At 45.4% G+C, this 13495-nt stretch overlaps 1 protein-coding gene across 1 annotated transcript; it reads right to left on the bottom strand.

Annotated features, from left to right (window-relative positions):
* Positions 1–181: 181 nt before the first annotated feature.
* LOC130865329 (uncharacterized) lies at positions 182–9929 on the bottom strand. Its single transcript, XM_057756343.1, has 2 exons — positions 9859–9929; positions 182–8764 (listed from the first exon to the last, which is right to left on the bottom strand). Exon 2 carries the CDS (start codon positions 8423–8425, stop codon positions 6884–6886), a length of 1542 nt encoding a protein of 513 aa, XP_057612326.1. The 5' UTR covers positions 8426–8764; positions 9859–9929; the 3' UTR covers positions 182–6883.
* Between the last annotated feature and the right edge of the window lie 3566 nt (positions 9930–13495).

Raw genomic sequence — 13495 nt, 5'->3', positions numbered from 1 at the left:
GAATCAATTATTCCCAGGGGGAGGGCCACGCAACACCCATTTGCAAAACAATGAATTCCCTTGGTAGGAGCTCAAAAGAGCAGAGCAAGGTCCCCAAGATAGGCTGAGGGGTGCTCCTGGTGAAGCCCCTGTTAACCCCACCAAATAAGAATAATGACCACTGAGCACAAATTACGGCCAAATCAAAGCAAGCTTTATTCTGTGCACAGCAGAGCCAGTAGCATGGCAACTGTCCCACCAGCTGCTCCCAAGTAATCACACAGAGGCTTAATATTCATTGTTAATGTTCAGCCAAGAACTCAGGCTTGTTACCAGCTAACTCTTAAGTTTCTATGTATGCCTTGTCACATGGTGTCATAAATTTTCTTAGTACAGCATGCCCACCTTGCTTCTCTCTGCATCTGTTCCTCACTCACAGACTCCACCCTTCTTCCCAGCATTTTCCTAGTTTGGCTGGCTCTCCCACCTAACCTCTACCTGTCCAGATATTGGCCAGTCAGCTTCTTTATTAAACCAATCACAGTGACATATATTCACAGTATGAAGGAATAAGTTTCTGCCTTTTTGTTTTGTTTTGTTTTGTTTTTGTTTTTTTGGAGACAGGGTTTCTCTGTAGCTTTGGTGCCCGCCCCGGAACTAGCTCTTGTAGACCAGGCTGGCCTCGAACTCCCAGAGATCCACCTGCCTCTGCCTCCCAAGTGCTGGGATTAAAGGTGTGCGCCACCACCGCCCGGCTCTGCCTTCTTGTCTAAATAAAAAACACTTTACCTCTTTTGTGAGCTTCTTTTCTGAATTTGGTAACAAGAAAAGTATAACTATCTAGTCTTCAACTTCATCAGAGACCTGAGAAGGATATAATATTACCTTAGTAAACAGGACATGCAAAACAGCTTCCCAAACTAAGAAATGACAGAAACAGCTGGCTGCCTGGACAGTCAACAGAGATTCCTCTGTAACGTTGGGGCATCCATCTTCAGCCTACAGGCCTAGAATATCTGACAGACTTTTCTGTAAAGCAGGAACTTTGAAGGACTGTCCCACATTGTCTTGGCAAAGTCCGGCAGTCACTTTCTTTATGATCCTGAGTGTCCAATTAGGACAGCATACTGTCAGCAGTCGAGAAAAGGGCAGTTTCTTGCCTAGTGCATAACTTCTGCCACAAAGAAAGCAAACTCCATATGGAGGCTCTTTGATGCCCATCATCTTCTCTGAAGTAGATTGGTGCTGCCAGGAGGAGACATGTCTCATTGTCATTAAAAAAAAAAATCTTATGTTATTAAAACATCTTAAATGCCATATTCTGATGATCTCTGAAGTCTTTGAAGACCACCTGTCTATCTGAAATATGTTTGACCTTGAAAACATACCTAACTTAACTATAAGTTTGATTGTAATGTAACTGGTAACCTGTATTGCTTTATTACCCTAACTTTGAAGGACTAGAAATTTACATTCCATTGTTAAATGAGCTGTTTAGACACAATACCTTAAACAAGAATAGAAACATATATTCAGTATGATTTAACAAAAATAACCTTAAATTTGTATCACTATACAAAAATATCTTAAAAGTAGAAACTTCTAATCAGTATAACAAAAATAACCTCCAATTTGTATCAATATACAAAAATCCATACCAATGTAAAATATTTAAATTAGTAGTTCTTTGGTTTAAAAGTAGATTCAATAATCTACCCTTTTATCCTATCATTTACCCCCTCCCTTTTTCTTTTTAGAAGAAGATCCCTGAATCTAATCTCCTTTGTTCAGTTTTTTCCTGACCATTACCAATAATAACTTGTAACCAACCCCCATAAACAATGACAAGTATCCATAACCCACTGAACAACCAAAAACTGCCCACCCCACCTCTTGGGAATGTGGGCGTCGTGTTCTTAAAATTGCTTCCTGCTGTTTGGGGGTGACGACATCTTTAGGGGACCCTGAGAAAACTGGGACCATTGTCAAGTCCTGGGAGAGCCAGCTGTAGTATCACTTGCTGTCCAGTCGCACTGGAGGAGCCTGTGGGGCTGGACCATCACAGCTAGCCACCTGGAAATTGTCCTGAGAAGTTTGGAGTTCAAAGCCAATCTTTGGGTGGTGTTTGTCAGTGTAATGGCCTTACCACAATGCAGGTGGAATCGTTGTGGGGCCCCATCATCCTTTTGGAGACGTCAAAGGTTGCTGTTAGGAATGGTCACGGTTCACTGCAGAAAACTTAAGCATTTTAAATGTCATATGCAGCAGATTACAAAAAGGTTAAAAGACCACAATTTATTAAGTACATCCAGAGTAACAAAAACTTAATTCCTAGTTACCGGATAGTAACTCAAACCCGGAAATCATGTACAAGAAGCTAATAAATCTTTTTTCTAGAATTAGTATTCTACATGACCATTAATATTATGACAGAGGGGTAGAGATGGAGCAGAGGTAAGAGCACTAGCTGCTCTTCCAGAGGTGTGGTGCTGAGTACCCAGCAACCACAAGGTGACTCACAACCATCTATAAGATCTGGTGTCCTCTTCTGGCATGCAGGAATAACACTGTATATATAACAAAAAAATAAATCTCAAATACATAAAAATTTAATATATATGTATATACACATATATTAATTTTATAAATTTTGAGAAAGTTTTGCCCGGTAGTGGTGGTGGCGCACGCCTTTAATCCCAGGACTCGTGAGGCAAAGGCAGGCTGATCTCTGTGCTTTCGAGTCCAGCCTGGCCTACAAGAGCTACTTCCAGGACAGGTTCCAAAAGCTACAGAGAAACCCTGTCTCAACCCTCCCCCCCCAAAAAAAACAACAACAACAAAAAAAAGTTTTAAAGACTCAAAGTAAAACCAAAGGATTGAGAATAGTGGCAATAGAACAGTCACTTAATTTTGGCTTTCCTTCTGTCCCATATCAGGTGTCTCATAACACGAATAGAGATTTTTGGATTTTCCTTTTAACAGGAGAGGGCTATGGAGAGGTTAGATTAGGCAAGACAGTACTTCATAAGTCTTTGGAACATGGGTGTTCTGGAAGAACCAAGAACCTGGGGTACTGGGAGGTCTCTACTGGGGCCTATAGGTTTAGGCTCTTCTTGTCTTACTTTATATCACTGGATGGTAACTGAGAAAGCAGGATTCAATCCAACTGCACCTAGCCTAATTCCCCAGGTTCTTCCTTCATTCCAACGTGAGTTTTCAGAATCACAAATGTTCCAGATTTAAGTTGGAAAACACAATGTTACAATGACCACAGCCGACAATTAGAATTGGTTTTAGAGGGGTTGGGAGTTATGATAAAGGGATTTGGCCTCCCCAACTCTGGAGTTTGACTGATCTTTATGGCCAAGATGACTGTCTCAAATGACTTCAGAAACCCTCAATATAAATTGGAAATTATGTTGCATGCATTACCATCGGAGTTCAGGAAATATAGAAATATATTTCCATATAGAAATATAGAAAAAAATGATTAGAACCTTAAAAGAAATCCTCATAAACTCACTCTATGTGAAAGAATTTATGGATAGCCACCCCCAGTGGTCCCCAGGGCACATAAAGAGCACAGATTACCTAATCTCTGAATCCCTGAAGAGATTGCAATTAACTCTGGATAAGAACTTTCCTCAAATCCAGGCCGCACAACTGATCAGGTACTACCTGTTCCAACCTGCTGAAATGTTCTAGGTCACCAACTCAAGACTGACTACCTAGAACCAAGACGGGAAGACCCCTAGATTGTGATTCTTTGGATGCTCCCCGCTGTTAAGGTTGGTAGCATTCACATCTCAAGAAGGCACTAGAGGATCCTGTGGAAGGGGCTGCCAAAAATGCAAAGACACTGAATGGCATCCCCTCAAAAGTTCAGATCTCTAAGGTTTACTCCTTTCCTTAGCCTATGGAAGCCATAACGTTAGTCTTGGTCTGTTGGATTATATTCTTAACTGATTACTGCAAACTCTGTCCCTTCCAACTTGGAATGGGCTGGGGACATTTACAACTGGAAAAAAAAAAAAAAAAAAAAAGCAAGGCATCCTGATGTATGTTTGTCCAGCCCAGGGAAGCAAATCCTGCAGGGTACCCATGTCTACCATAGTGCTTCTTGGAGCTACAAAACCATCGCCCCCCCCTGAAAGACCCTTTGGGGTGACACCTCCGATTCTGCACTCACCTGAGTGCAAGTCAAACAGCAGTTTGAGATGTTTTGAAGTACCTCCCAATGTCTGGATAACCAAACATGGGGAGAGATTAAGTTCTGAGATTTTCTTAGGTAATAAGTACATTGCTTTTTGGCTGGCAATTAACCAGTTCTTCCCTAATAAGACTGGGGATGCAGATTTTCTCATCCAGTAATATAAATTACCCATGGCAATTTTGATGGGTTCCCATGCCAAAGTAATTCAGTCTTCTTTGGAGAGTTCATAGGGGTGGCTTCACTGAAGCAGAGTGGGGGCTCAGGAATGGCCAATAGCTCCAAGATGGTTTGGGGCAAAGGTCCCCAAGAGCTGTATCTCTTGCTGTCTGATCTGCGTAATTATTCTCCTGGGTTTGGGGTCCTTTCGATGCTCCCTCAGTGTACTATGGCCAGTTCATCAGGCAGCCAGATGACCTCCAACAATTGGATCATCTCCCTCTTTGTAATGTTTTTCCTTCTGAGGTTAATCGGCCTCTTTGGGTATTTGTCCACGGACATGAGCTGTGGCAAAGGCATATTGGTTGTCTGTGTAAATGTTCCGTTTTGCTTCCCTTGGCCCGTTTCAATGCCTGATTTAAGGCCATTATTTCTCTCTTTGGGTCAATGTGCCTCTTGGACAGAGTTTGTGACCAAACAACTCCTTTCTGGCCCAGAACTACTGCTGCCCCAGTGTTCCTAGTTCCTTCACAGACAAAACTATTGCCTTGACTGTGAAGGGACCAGCCATGAGGTCTAGTCATCGACCCTGAATGACATCGAGGATCTCCAGTCATACATGGTTTCCTGAGGGTCACTGTCCAGTAATAGGGTACCAAGGTTGATAGCCATGGGTTTGTCAAAAGCCCATCTATCCTTATCTAGGAGAAGGGCCTCGTATTGGGCTAGATAGCATTAGACATCCAGCAATTAGTGGCATCTTAATAGAGTCTCAATGCACATGGGCTCGTTGTGGTTAGGTTCTGTACCAGGGTAAGTTTGTCTGCCTCTTTGAGAAGGATTACCGTAGCTGCCATGGCTCATAGACAAGGGGGCATCCTGAGGTCCCAGGATCCAATCTTTTTGAAATGTAGGCAACTAGCCTTTTCCAGACATCCAGGGTCAAGACTCCTTTGGCAATGTCCTTTCTCTCATGAACAAACACAGAGGTTGAAGAACTTGGAGATGTCAGGAAGAGTTAAGGAGAGCCTACACTAGAGCCACTTTCAAGTTCCTTTAGGAGAGAGTAGTGACAGGCTGGTGTGGGGGGGATACTTGTGGTACACACCTTTGATCCCAGTACTCAGCAGAGGCAGGCGGATCTCTGTGAGTTCGAGACCAGCCTGGTCTACAAGAGCTAGTTCCAGGACAGGCTCCAAAGCTACAGAGAAACCCTGTCTTGAAAAACAACAACAAAACAACAACAAAACAAAAACAAAAGAAGACCTGTTAACTTCCCTCAGCGCATTCCACAAAGGGGTTTTTAAGCCCCTGCCGTGGCTGAGCACAAGGAAATGGCGACTTCAACAAACTTGGGTATCCAGAGGCAGCAATACCCAATGAAACCCCGGAACTCCCTAATCTGCCTCTTTGTGGTTGGAAAAGGGATTCAAATTATGACTTCCTGGTTGAGGGCTTCATCAAAGATGGCAGGGGATTTGCTGAACCCGAGGTAATTGGGTCTAGTTTCAGTTGCCCCCGATGGTCTCAGTTCAGGGTCAGCCTGTTTAAATGTAGATAGGCTGACTTAATTCTGACAAGGGAAAAGAAAAATGCATCCTTTAGATCCAGTACAGTATAAAACTGATGCTCAGACAGCAGCATGCTGAACAAAGTATAAGGGTTGGGAACAGTCGGGCAAACAGGTTTCCAGCCACTCATGTGCTCTCCTTAAATCCTGTACTGTACTAATCCCAGGTTTTGGACTGGTAATAAGGGGAGTTCCATGCTAAGTGGCATGGGATGAGTATGCCTGCCTTGAGGAGGCAATTGAGTCCCTCTCTGGTCTCTGTACTGATGGGATACCGTCTGACTCAGATGGGCATGGCCCGAGAAGTCAGCTGAATTGTAACTGGTAACACATGCTTGGCCAGACCAGAAGGACTATCTCTGGCCCAGAGAGCTGGAACATCCCTGATCACTTGCTCTTTTGATTTCCTCTCAGGGCCTTGGAGGAAGAGGAGGAGGGATAGGTGATGGTCAGGACTGTGGCTGGGCACCCTAGTTGTAGTTTAGGCATATCTCCTGAGAATAAGATAGTTGCCAGGAGCTTGCTCAGGAGGTCTCTTCCCTGCAAAGGGAGTGGGCACATCCAGGGACCGTCATGAAGGAATCCATCGCTGTCCCTCTCCCAGATTAACACTCCATCTATATCTCCTGACTTCGCCTGCATTTCCACTGTTTGAATGGTGAGCAGCCCCAAGGTGGTGCACGCCTTTAATCCCAGACAGAGGCAAGTGGATCTCTGTGAGTTCGTAGCCAACCTGGTCTACAAGAGCTAGCTCCAAGGACAGGCTCCAAAGCTACAGAGATTCTGCAGGGGGGACGGGGACGGGGACACAAAAAAACAAAACAACAACAACAACAACAAAAAAAAAAACCAAAGGTGAAGGCCCCATGTTGACAAGGAAAAGTTTATAGGTTGACACTAATTAAAAAGATCACCATAGACTCTTGGGGGCCTAATTTGAAAAAGCTATGGCCCCACTATTGTCCTCAAGCAAAGCGTGGCTTTGGCCAGGGAGGACCTACCCATCTCTGTTGGGGGCATTCATGCTTCCAGTGCCCCAGCTCCTTGCAGTAAGCACACTGGTTTCTTCGCAGGGGCTTGCTCCTTCCGTTGTACGTTCTCTGACCAGGACTGCAGGCAGCACATTGTTGCGCAGAGGTGATAGCCTTAGTCAATTGCCTTATTAGCAGCTGCTCTTGTTTGTATTCTCTATTGTTAAACACGTCCTGGGCTATTTCCAGTAATTCCGACCTACTCATATTCGGATAGTCATGCATGTTTTGGATTGCATCCCGTATATCTGGGGCAGACTGAAATATGAAGGTCAGGTCAACGGAGGAGAGGAATATCGGGTCCTCTGGATCTATGGTTGTATATTCACGGTACGCCTCTAGGAGGCGCTCGAGAAACTCTGAAGGCGATTCATTCGTACCTTGTCTCACGGCTGCCACCTTGGAAAGGTCAGTGGGCTTCCGGGCTGCCAGTTTCAATCCCTCAAGCAAAGCCTGGTGGTATACCCTGTGGGACTTCCTACCTTTCTCTACCCTAGAATTCCAGTCTGGACTCTCCCTAAGCAGGACAAGTTCGCCAGACAGTTCAGAGAACCCAGGAAATGCCTTAGACGCTTCTGTGAGAATCCGTTCCCTCTCCTCCCTTGTGAATAACACATATAAGATACGCTTGCAATCATCCAAACTAGGATGGTAGATGAGAAAGATAGATTCAACTAGAGAGATTAGGGGTTTGGGGTCTGTGCTGAAAGGAGGGTACTGTGCCCTCCAGTTAAGAAGATCAATGGTGGTTAAAGGCACAACATCTATGCAGCTCGCGTTGGTGCTGGAAGGTCGGTTCTGGATGTTCTGGTTATGAAGATCAGTGCTGGTGAAAGGCACACAGACATTACAGGGCTGGGATACAGCTTGGTGTTGAGGTGGGGGTTGAGTGAGGGGTTGGGGTTGAGGCGGGGGCTGAGGTTGAGTCAGGGGTTGGGGTTGAGGCGGGGATTGAGTAGGGGGCTGAGACAGGGGTTGGGATTGAGGCAGGGATTGAGTAGGGGGCTGAGTCAGGGGTTGGGGTTGAGGCGGGGATTGAGTAGGGGGCTGAGACAGGGGTTCGGATTGAGGCGGAGGCTGAGTCAGGGGTTGGAGTTGGGGCTGGGACTGAGGAGGGCGAGGCAATGGGAAATGAAGACCATTTACGATTATATACTCCTTCATCCATACTGGTGGCTTAGATGTTGCTTGTGCCCAAGGCACAATGTATCTAAACTGGTACATGAGGTTGGGTAGCCTAATGACAGCACCGTATAAGGCCCATGCCACCTCGGGATCGAAGGTGCCCTCAGGGGGCCATTCGACCCCTAATGTGGGCCATTTCTGTTCACAGAGGATCTGGAGCTGTTTCTTGGTAATGTGACCAAAATAACTCTTCTTAACCTTACGGGTGTAAAGTAAGTCAAAATTTTCCAGTACACACTTTAAGGGAGTATCAACTTTACAATAATCAACTTTACTAGTCTTATTACCCATTTTTTTGTCTGGTCACCCCAAGTCCAAACCACAGAAGACTAGGGACAAAGAGACAGGAAAGACAAAACAGCACAGGGCACAGGGGGACAAGAACGAGTGTGACTTCTCCTTAGTGCCCTGGACTAAGACACTTCACCGTCCCCAGATGGGATCCCAACAGAACCAGGACCAGATGTCATATAAGGAAAACTAAGACTCACTAATAAGAGGCCTCCTCAGACAGATGCTTACTGGTTTTCTTTGGATGTAGTCTTGGGCCAGCCAAACAAGAGGTGAGTCTGAGGTCCTTGAGCCTGGGGTCTGAAGATGCACACGTGGCGGGAGGCGACGCTCCAGTCCCTGAGGTTCAAAGGGAAGGGTCCGCGTTTTAAATTTGGGAAGAGGGTCTTATATCATTCAAGCCTCCAAATATTAATCCCACTGAATAAGGACAGAGACCACTTTATTCCGTGCAAAACCGCACAGACGGAGATTTTGCAAGTGACTAGGTTTACAGAAAGAACAAGGCAGGTATGGAACTCTTCCTGGAACATCTAGTACTGAAAGACCCCCCCCAAGGATGTCTTTCTTCTGAAGAGACCCCCTACCCAAGGATAAGTCGAGACCACTCGTGCGGGTGCAAACAGCAAGAGGTTTATTCAGATGCACAGGTACCTGGGGCGGCAAAGTCTTTTGAAGGACTTGCGCGCCCTCCGGCTGGGGTAGGGGGATTTTTATAGGGGTTGAGGAGCAAAAGCACGGGCACAGAAGCGAGAAGCGTAGTTACAGGGTTCTCATTGGCCAGTTTGAATGTGGCCAAGTCCAAGGCTAAGTCAAATCCCCAAAAATCAGATATGGACTGACTTGGCTCTATCTAGGGTACATGGTTGTTTTTCTCGGTGCTTTCTGTTCCTCCCTCAGACCAAGACAGATATCTTGTTTTGGCTGTCCCTGCACTTATTTTTGTTGGCAGCCTCTTATGCTGTCTTCAGTTGAACCCTGAACGTGTAGTACAAGCCTTGCAAAGCTGGGCGGGGGTCTTTCAGTACAAAACATTCTGAAGTTATCGGGTCAGGAAATGCCGAAAGCCGAGAACCGGAAACTTAGTTTTACATAAGTTTCAAAATGGCTGTGGCTTAACCCGGGCCCGGCGGCGGTGGTGGTGCACACCTTTAATCCTAGCACTTCGGGAGGCAGTGAGGCAAGTGGATCTCTGTGAGTTCGAGGTCAGCATGGTCTACAGCGTGAGTTCCAGGACAGCCAGGGCTACAAAGAGAAACCCTGTCTCAAAAACTCAAAGGCTGTTGTTCTTAAATGGTGACCCAAATCCCCCCACCCAGTGGACGGGTCCTCGGTCCCACACTCTGCAGGACGCTGCTCCGGCAGGGTGGCCGTCCGGATGATCAGTCCCGACTACAGCAGCCACCTCCGACCGGACCCGACCCGGTACTCACCGTTCAGGCCCAGGCGCGGGATATCCCGGCCGCCGCAGCAGCACCGGGTCACTCCGGTAACCGAACGGCTCCGACCGAACGGCTCCGGTCCCGCCAACAAACTTCTTTCCCCCTACTTCCCGCCCTCAATGGGCGGCCCTAAGAGCAGGAGCCAATCAGAGGCTGGGTTTCTGTGACGGATGGACCGATGAACCCGTAATACAGCTGCGAGGAGAAAGAAAGGGTGGTCCCCCCCCCCCAGGGTCGCCCTCACCCAGAAAGGTGCCGGAGGCGAAGAAAAGTGGAAATGGCAGCCACGCTTAAAGGAGAGCGAGCGAAAGGGGGGGGGGGGGGGAGAAGGAGGTGGGGAGAGAGGGAAGGAGGGGGGAGAAGAAAGGAGGGAGGAAGAGGAGTAGAGGGAGGGAGAGAGGGAGGGAGGGAGGGAGGGAGGAAGGGAGGGAGGGAGAAGAGCTTCTGAGTCCAACCAATTAGATTCCTTTGTTCTTTTTCTTGTTAGGGACAACCATAATGTTCTAAAAAAACAAAGACGCATAACTATCGAAAGCCATCCGAGGCCTGCTCTGCTGACTTCCTTCCAGGGTTCTGGTAACAAAAGGGCTTTAAAACATTTCTAGTCTGAGAGGTAACAGGCTGAACTCACACAAGGCTGTTTGTTACAAATTCCCATGCATAAATAAATCCATTCAACTATTTTTATTACTAACAACTTGTTAGAAAAAAAACAAAACAAAAAACAAACAAAAACTACATGGAAAATTCTCAGGGACACAGGCATTCTTTGAAGACCATAGCGAAACTTCTCAGCTAGTTCGTAGCTAACCACAACTGCAGCTGTGGGCCTCTACAGGTTACAAAAGGAGAAAAATTAAACCATTGAGAGAGCTGGGGGAAAGGTGTAAGAATGCGTGCATTAATTTCCGTTTCTTAAGTGTGATTCATAACATCTGGACGTGGTTAGTCAATAAATAGTCCGTTTATCACCCACCTCTTGGGACCTAGACAAAAACAATCTACTGCATCAAAAGCTCGTGCAAAGTGTTAATTGCTGTTTCCAATCGGAGCCGGGAGGTGCCAGTGAAGGATGCTCAGGGCAACTGAGGTCCTATGGAGGATCCCTCAAGCACTAGGATCTAACAAGGACAGACACCTGCAGTATCGCCCGAATTCATCATAAATCTTGGATGGAGGGGGCTGGAGAGATGGCTCAGTGACTGGAGAGATTGCCTGCTCTTCCGAGGGTTCTGAGTTCAATTCCCAGCAACCACATGGTGGCTCACAACCATCTGGAATGAGGTCTGGTGCCCTCTTCTGGCCTGCAGACATACACACAGACAGAATATTGTATACATAATAAACAAATATAAAAAATAAAATAAATAAAATAAATCTTGGAAGGACTTAGATTAGCAAGGCCGGACACCTACAGTTCTGCTCTGTGAAAGCTCCCCCTGTGATCACCCCACAAAGACTTGGTCAAATCATCCTGTCAGGGAGTTAATTATAGAGAACAGTTTTCTAAGGGTTTTTTGTTGTTGTTGTTGTTGTTGTTTTTTATTGAAGCCTGGGGCAAAAGGTTTGACTGTCTTATTTTCTTTGCCAGAATACACAGTTTGAGGGAAAAACTCATTCTACTAACAGAACACAGGAAAATTGTGCCCGACTTGTGAGGAAGACACTTTTTGGGAGCATGCTATCACATAAAAGAATTTGCAGTTAAAGCCGACCAGGTATTCAAAAGACAGTGTTTTTCACGGGTCGTGCCTATGTGAATTTAACCTCCATCAGAACTGTAAATCTCTGTGGATTGACCTTCCAAATGTCAGCTGCTGACCTACTGTGTAACCTTGCAGATCTCATGACCTAACAGAATACTTGTTTTTAAGATGATTGGCAGCTATTGGAAAGTCTCCAGCTTCTCCAGGGTCTAGGAACTTGACTTTGCTTGTTTCACGATACATGAAGTCTAAAGCCAAAATTGTACTTAAGAGAAGGTGCTATCGCCTGTTCCAAATTCACGCCACACATAAACAGGACACACATCACTGCCCGACGAGACATCATCTTTTACAATATCCACAATACCACAAAATATTTTTGAGTAACTCTAATCACACAAATGGAAAAACCTGTATGACAAAAAATTTAAATCTTTTTTTTAAAGATTTATTATTTATTTATTTATTTATTTATACAATATCCTGCCTGTAGGCCAGAAGAGGGCACCAGATCTCATTATAGGTAGTTGTGAGCCACCATGTGGTTGCTGGGAATTGAACTCAGGACCTCTGGAAGAGCAGTCAGTGCTCTTAACTGCTGAGCCATCTCTCCAGCCCAAGAAATTTAAATCTTTGAAGAAATTTAAGGCATCAGAAAATGGAAAGATCTCCTATTCTCTTGTGAAGATAGAGCCAACATAGCAAGTCTTGTTGTAAGCCATCTACAGATTCAATGCAAAATCCCATTAAAATTGTAACAAAATTCTTCACAGACTTTGAAAGAACAATCTTCAACTTTATAAGAAAATATAAAATCTCAGGATAGCTTAATTTTAAAATCCTATACAATTAAGGAACTTTTGAATGCATTACAATCTCTTGACTTTAAAACTTTCCTACAGAACCACAGTATTGAAATCAATCCTCTTGGATATAAATTTATATGCCTACAAACTAAAGATTTTTGACCAAGAAGCAAAATTGTGAAATAGAAAAGAAGCATATTTGGGAGGCAGAGGCAGGCGGATCTTTGTGAGTTCGAGGCCAGCCTGGTCTACAAGAGCTAGTTCCAGGACAGGCTTCAAAGCTCCAGAGAAACCCTGTCTCGAAAAAACAAAAAAAAAAAAAAAAAAAGAAAGAAAGAAAGAAGCATATTTAACCTGCTTTTACTGTCCTGAAGCTGTAGTTTCCCTGAGGCTAGTTTTCTTTTTTGCAAACCTGCCTGGCAGCTTCTGGTTGAAGCTGCTCCACACAGCAGGGGGTTACGATGCAGGCTCTCTTGGCCTGTCAAGCAGCCTGTCCATTCCAAACTCTGGCAGGCATAGCTGTGTGGATTTTACCTTTACTCCCCATGTCTTGAGGGACTTCTTGAGTCCACGAGTAAATGAATTCTGTTTACTGAATGCTTGCCTTATGGTATAATTATTTTACCTTGCCTCACTGTGTCGAAAACCTATGAATTTGACTCATGGCCGGGTTCCCCGTAGCAATTCTTTGCTGAACCTTTGCTTTGCCTTCTAGCTGCGGTGGTTCAAGTGAGTGGACAGGCCTGTCCTCTGTGTCCGGTGATGTTCCTCAAGCCCCCACGGTCGCCTCAGGCACCACATTAGGTGTCATCTGTCCCAGCCAGCCAGATACGAACAAGGTTTCATGATAAACCTGGAGGAGGGAGAGGAATGGAGGGGACAAGAGACACGAGAAAGGACAGCAAGTCTAATTTTCTGATCAAGCTGCCACTTTATTTATTAGTCCTCAAGAATTGTTATATAGGGGGCTGGAGAGATGGCTCAGTGGTTAAGAGCATTGCCTGCTCTTCCAAAGGTCCTGAGTTCAATTCCCAGCAACCACATGGTGGCTCACAACCATCTGTAATGAGGTCTGGTGCCCTCTTCTGGCCTTCAGGCATACACGCAGACAGAATA

This window comes from Chionomys nivalis, chromosome 23, assembly GCF_950005125.1.
Source record: "Chionomys nivalis chromosome 23, mChiNiv1.1, whole genome shotgun sequence".
Lineage (NCBI taxonomy): Eukaryota > Metazoa > Chordata > Mammalia > Rodentia > Cricetidae > Chionomys > Chionomys nivalis.
Note: the sequence above shows the minus strand (reverse complement) of the source record. Positions and strands in the feature narration are given on the sequence as shown.

What these genes read in the sequence shown, in the direction of transcription:
- LOC130865329 (XM_057756343.1), bottom strand. Translation starts at nt 8,425, where the DNA reads ATGGGTAATAAGACTAGTAAAGTTGATTATTGTAAAGTTGATACTCCC.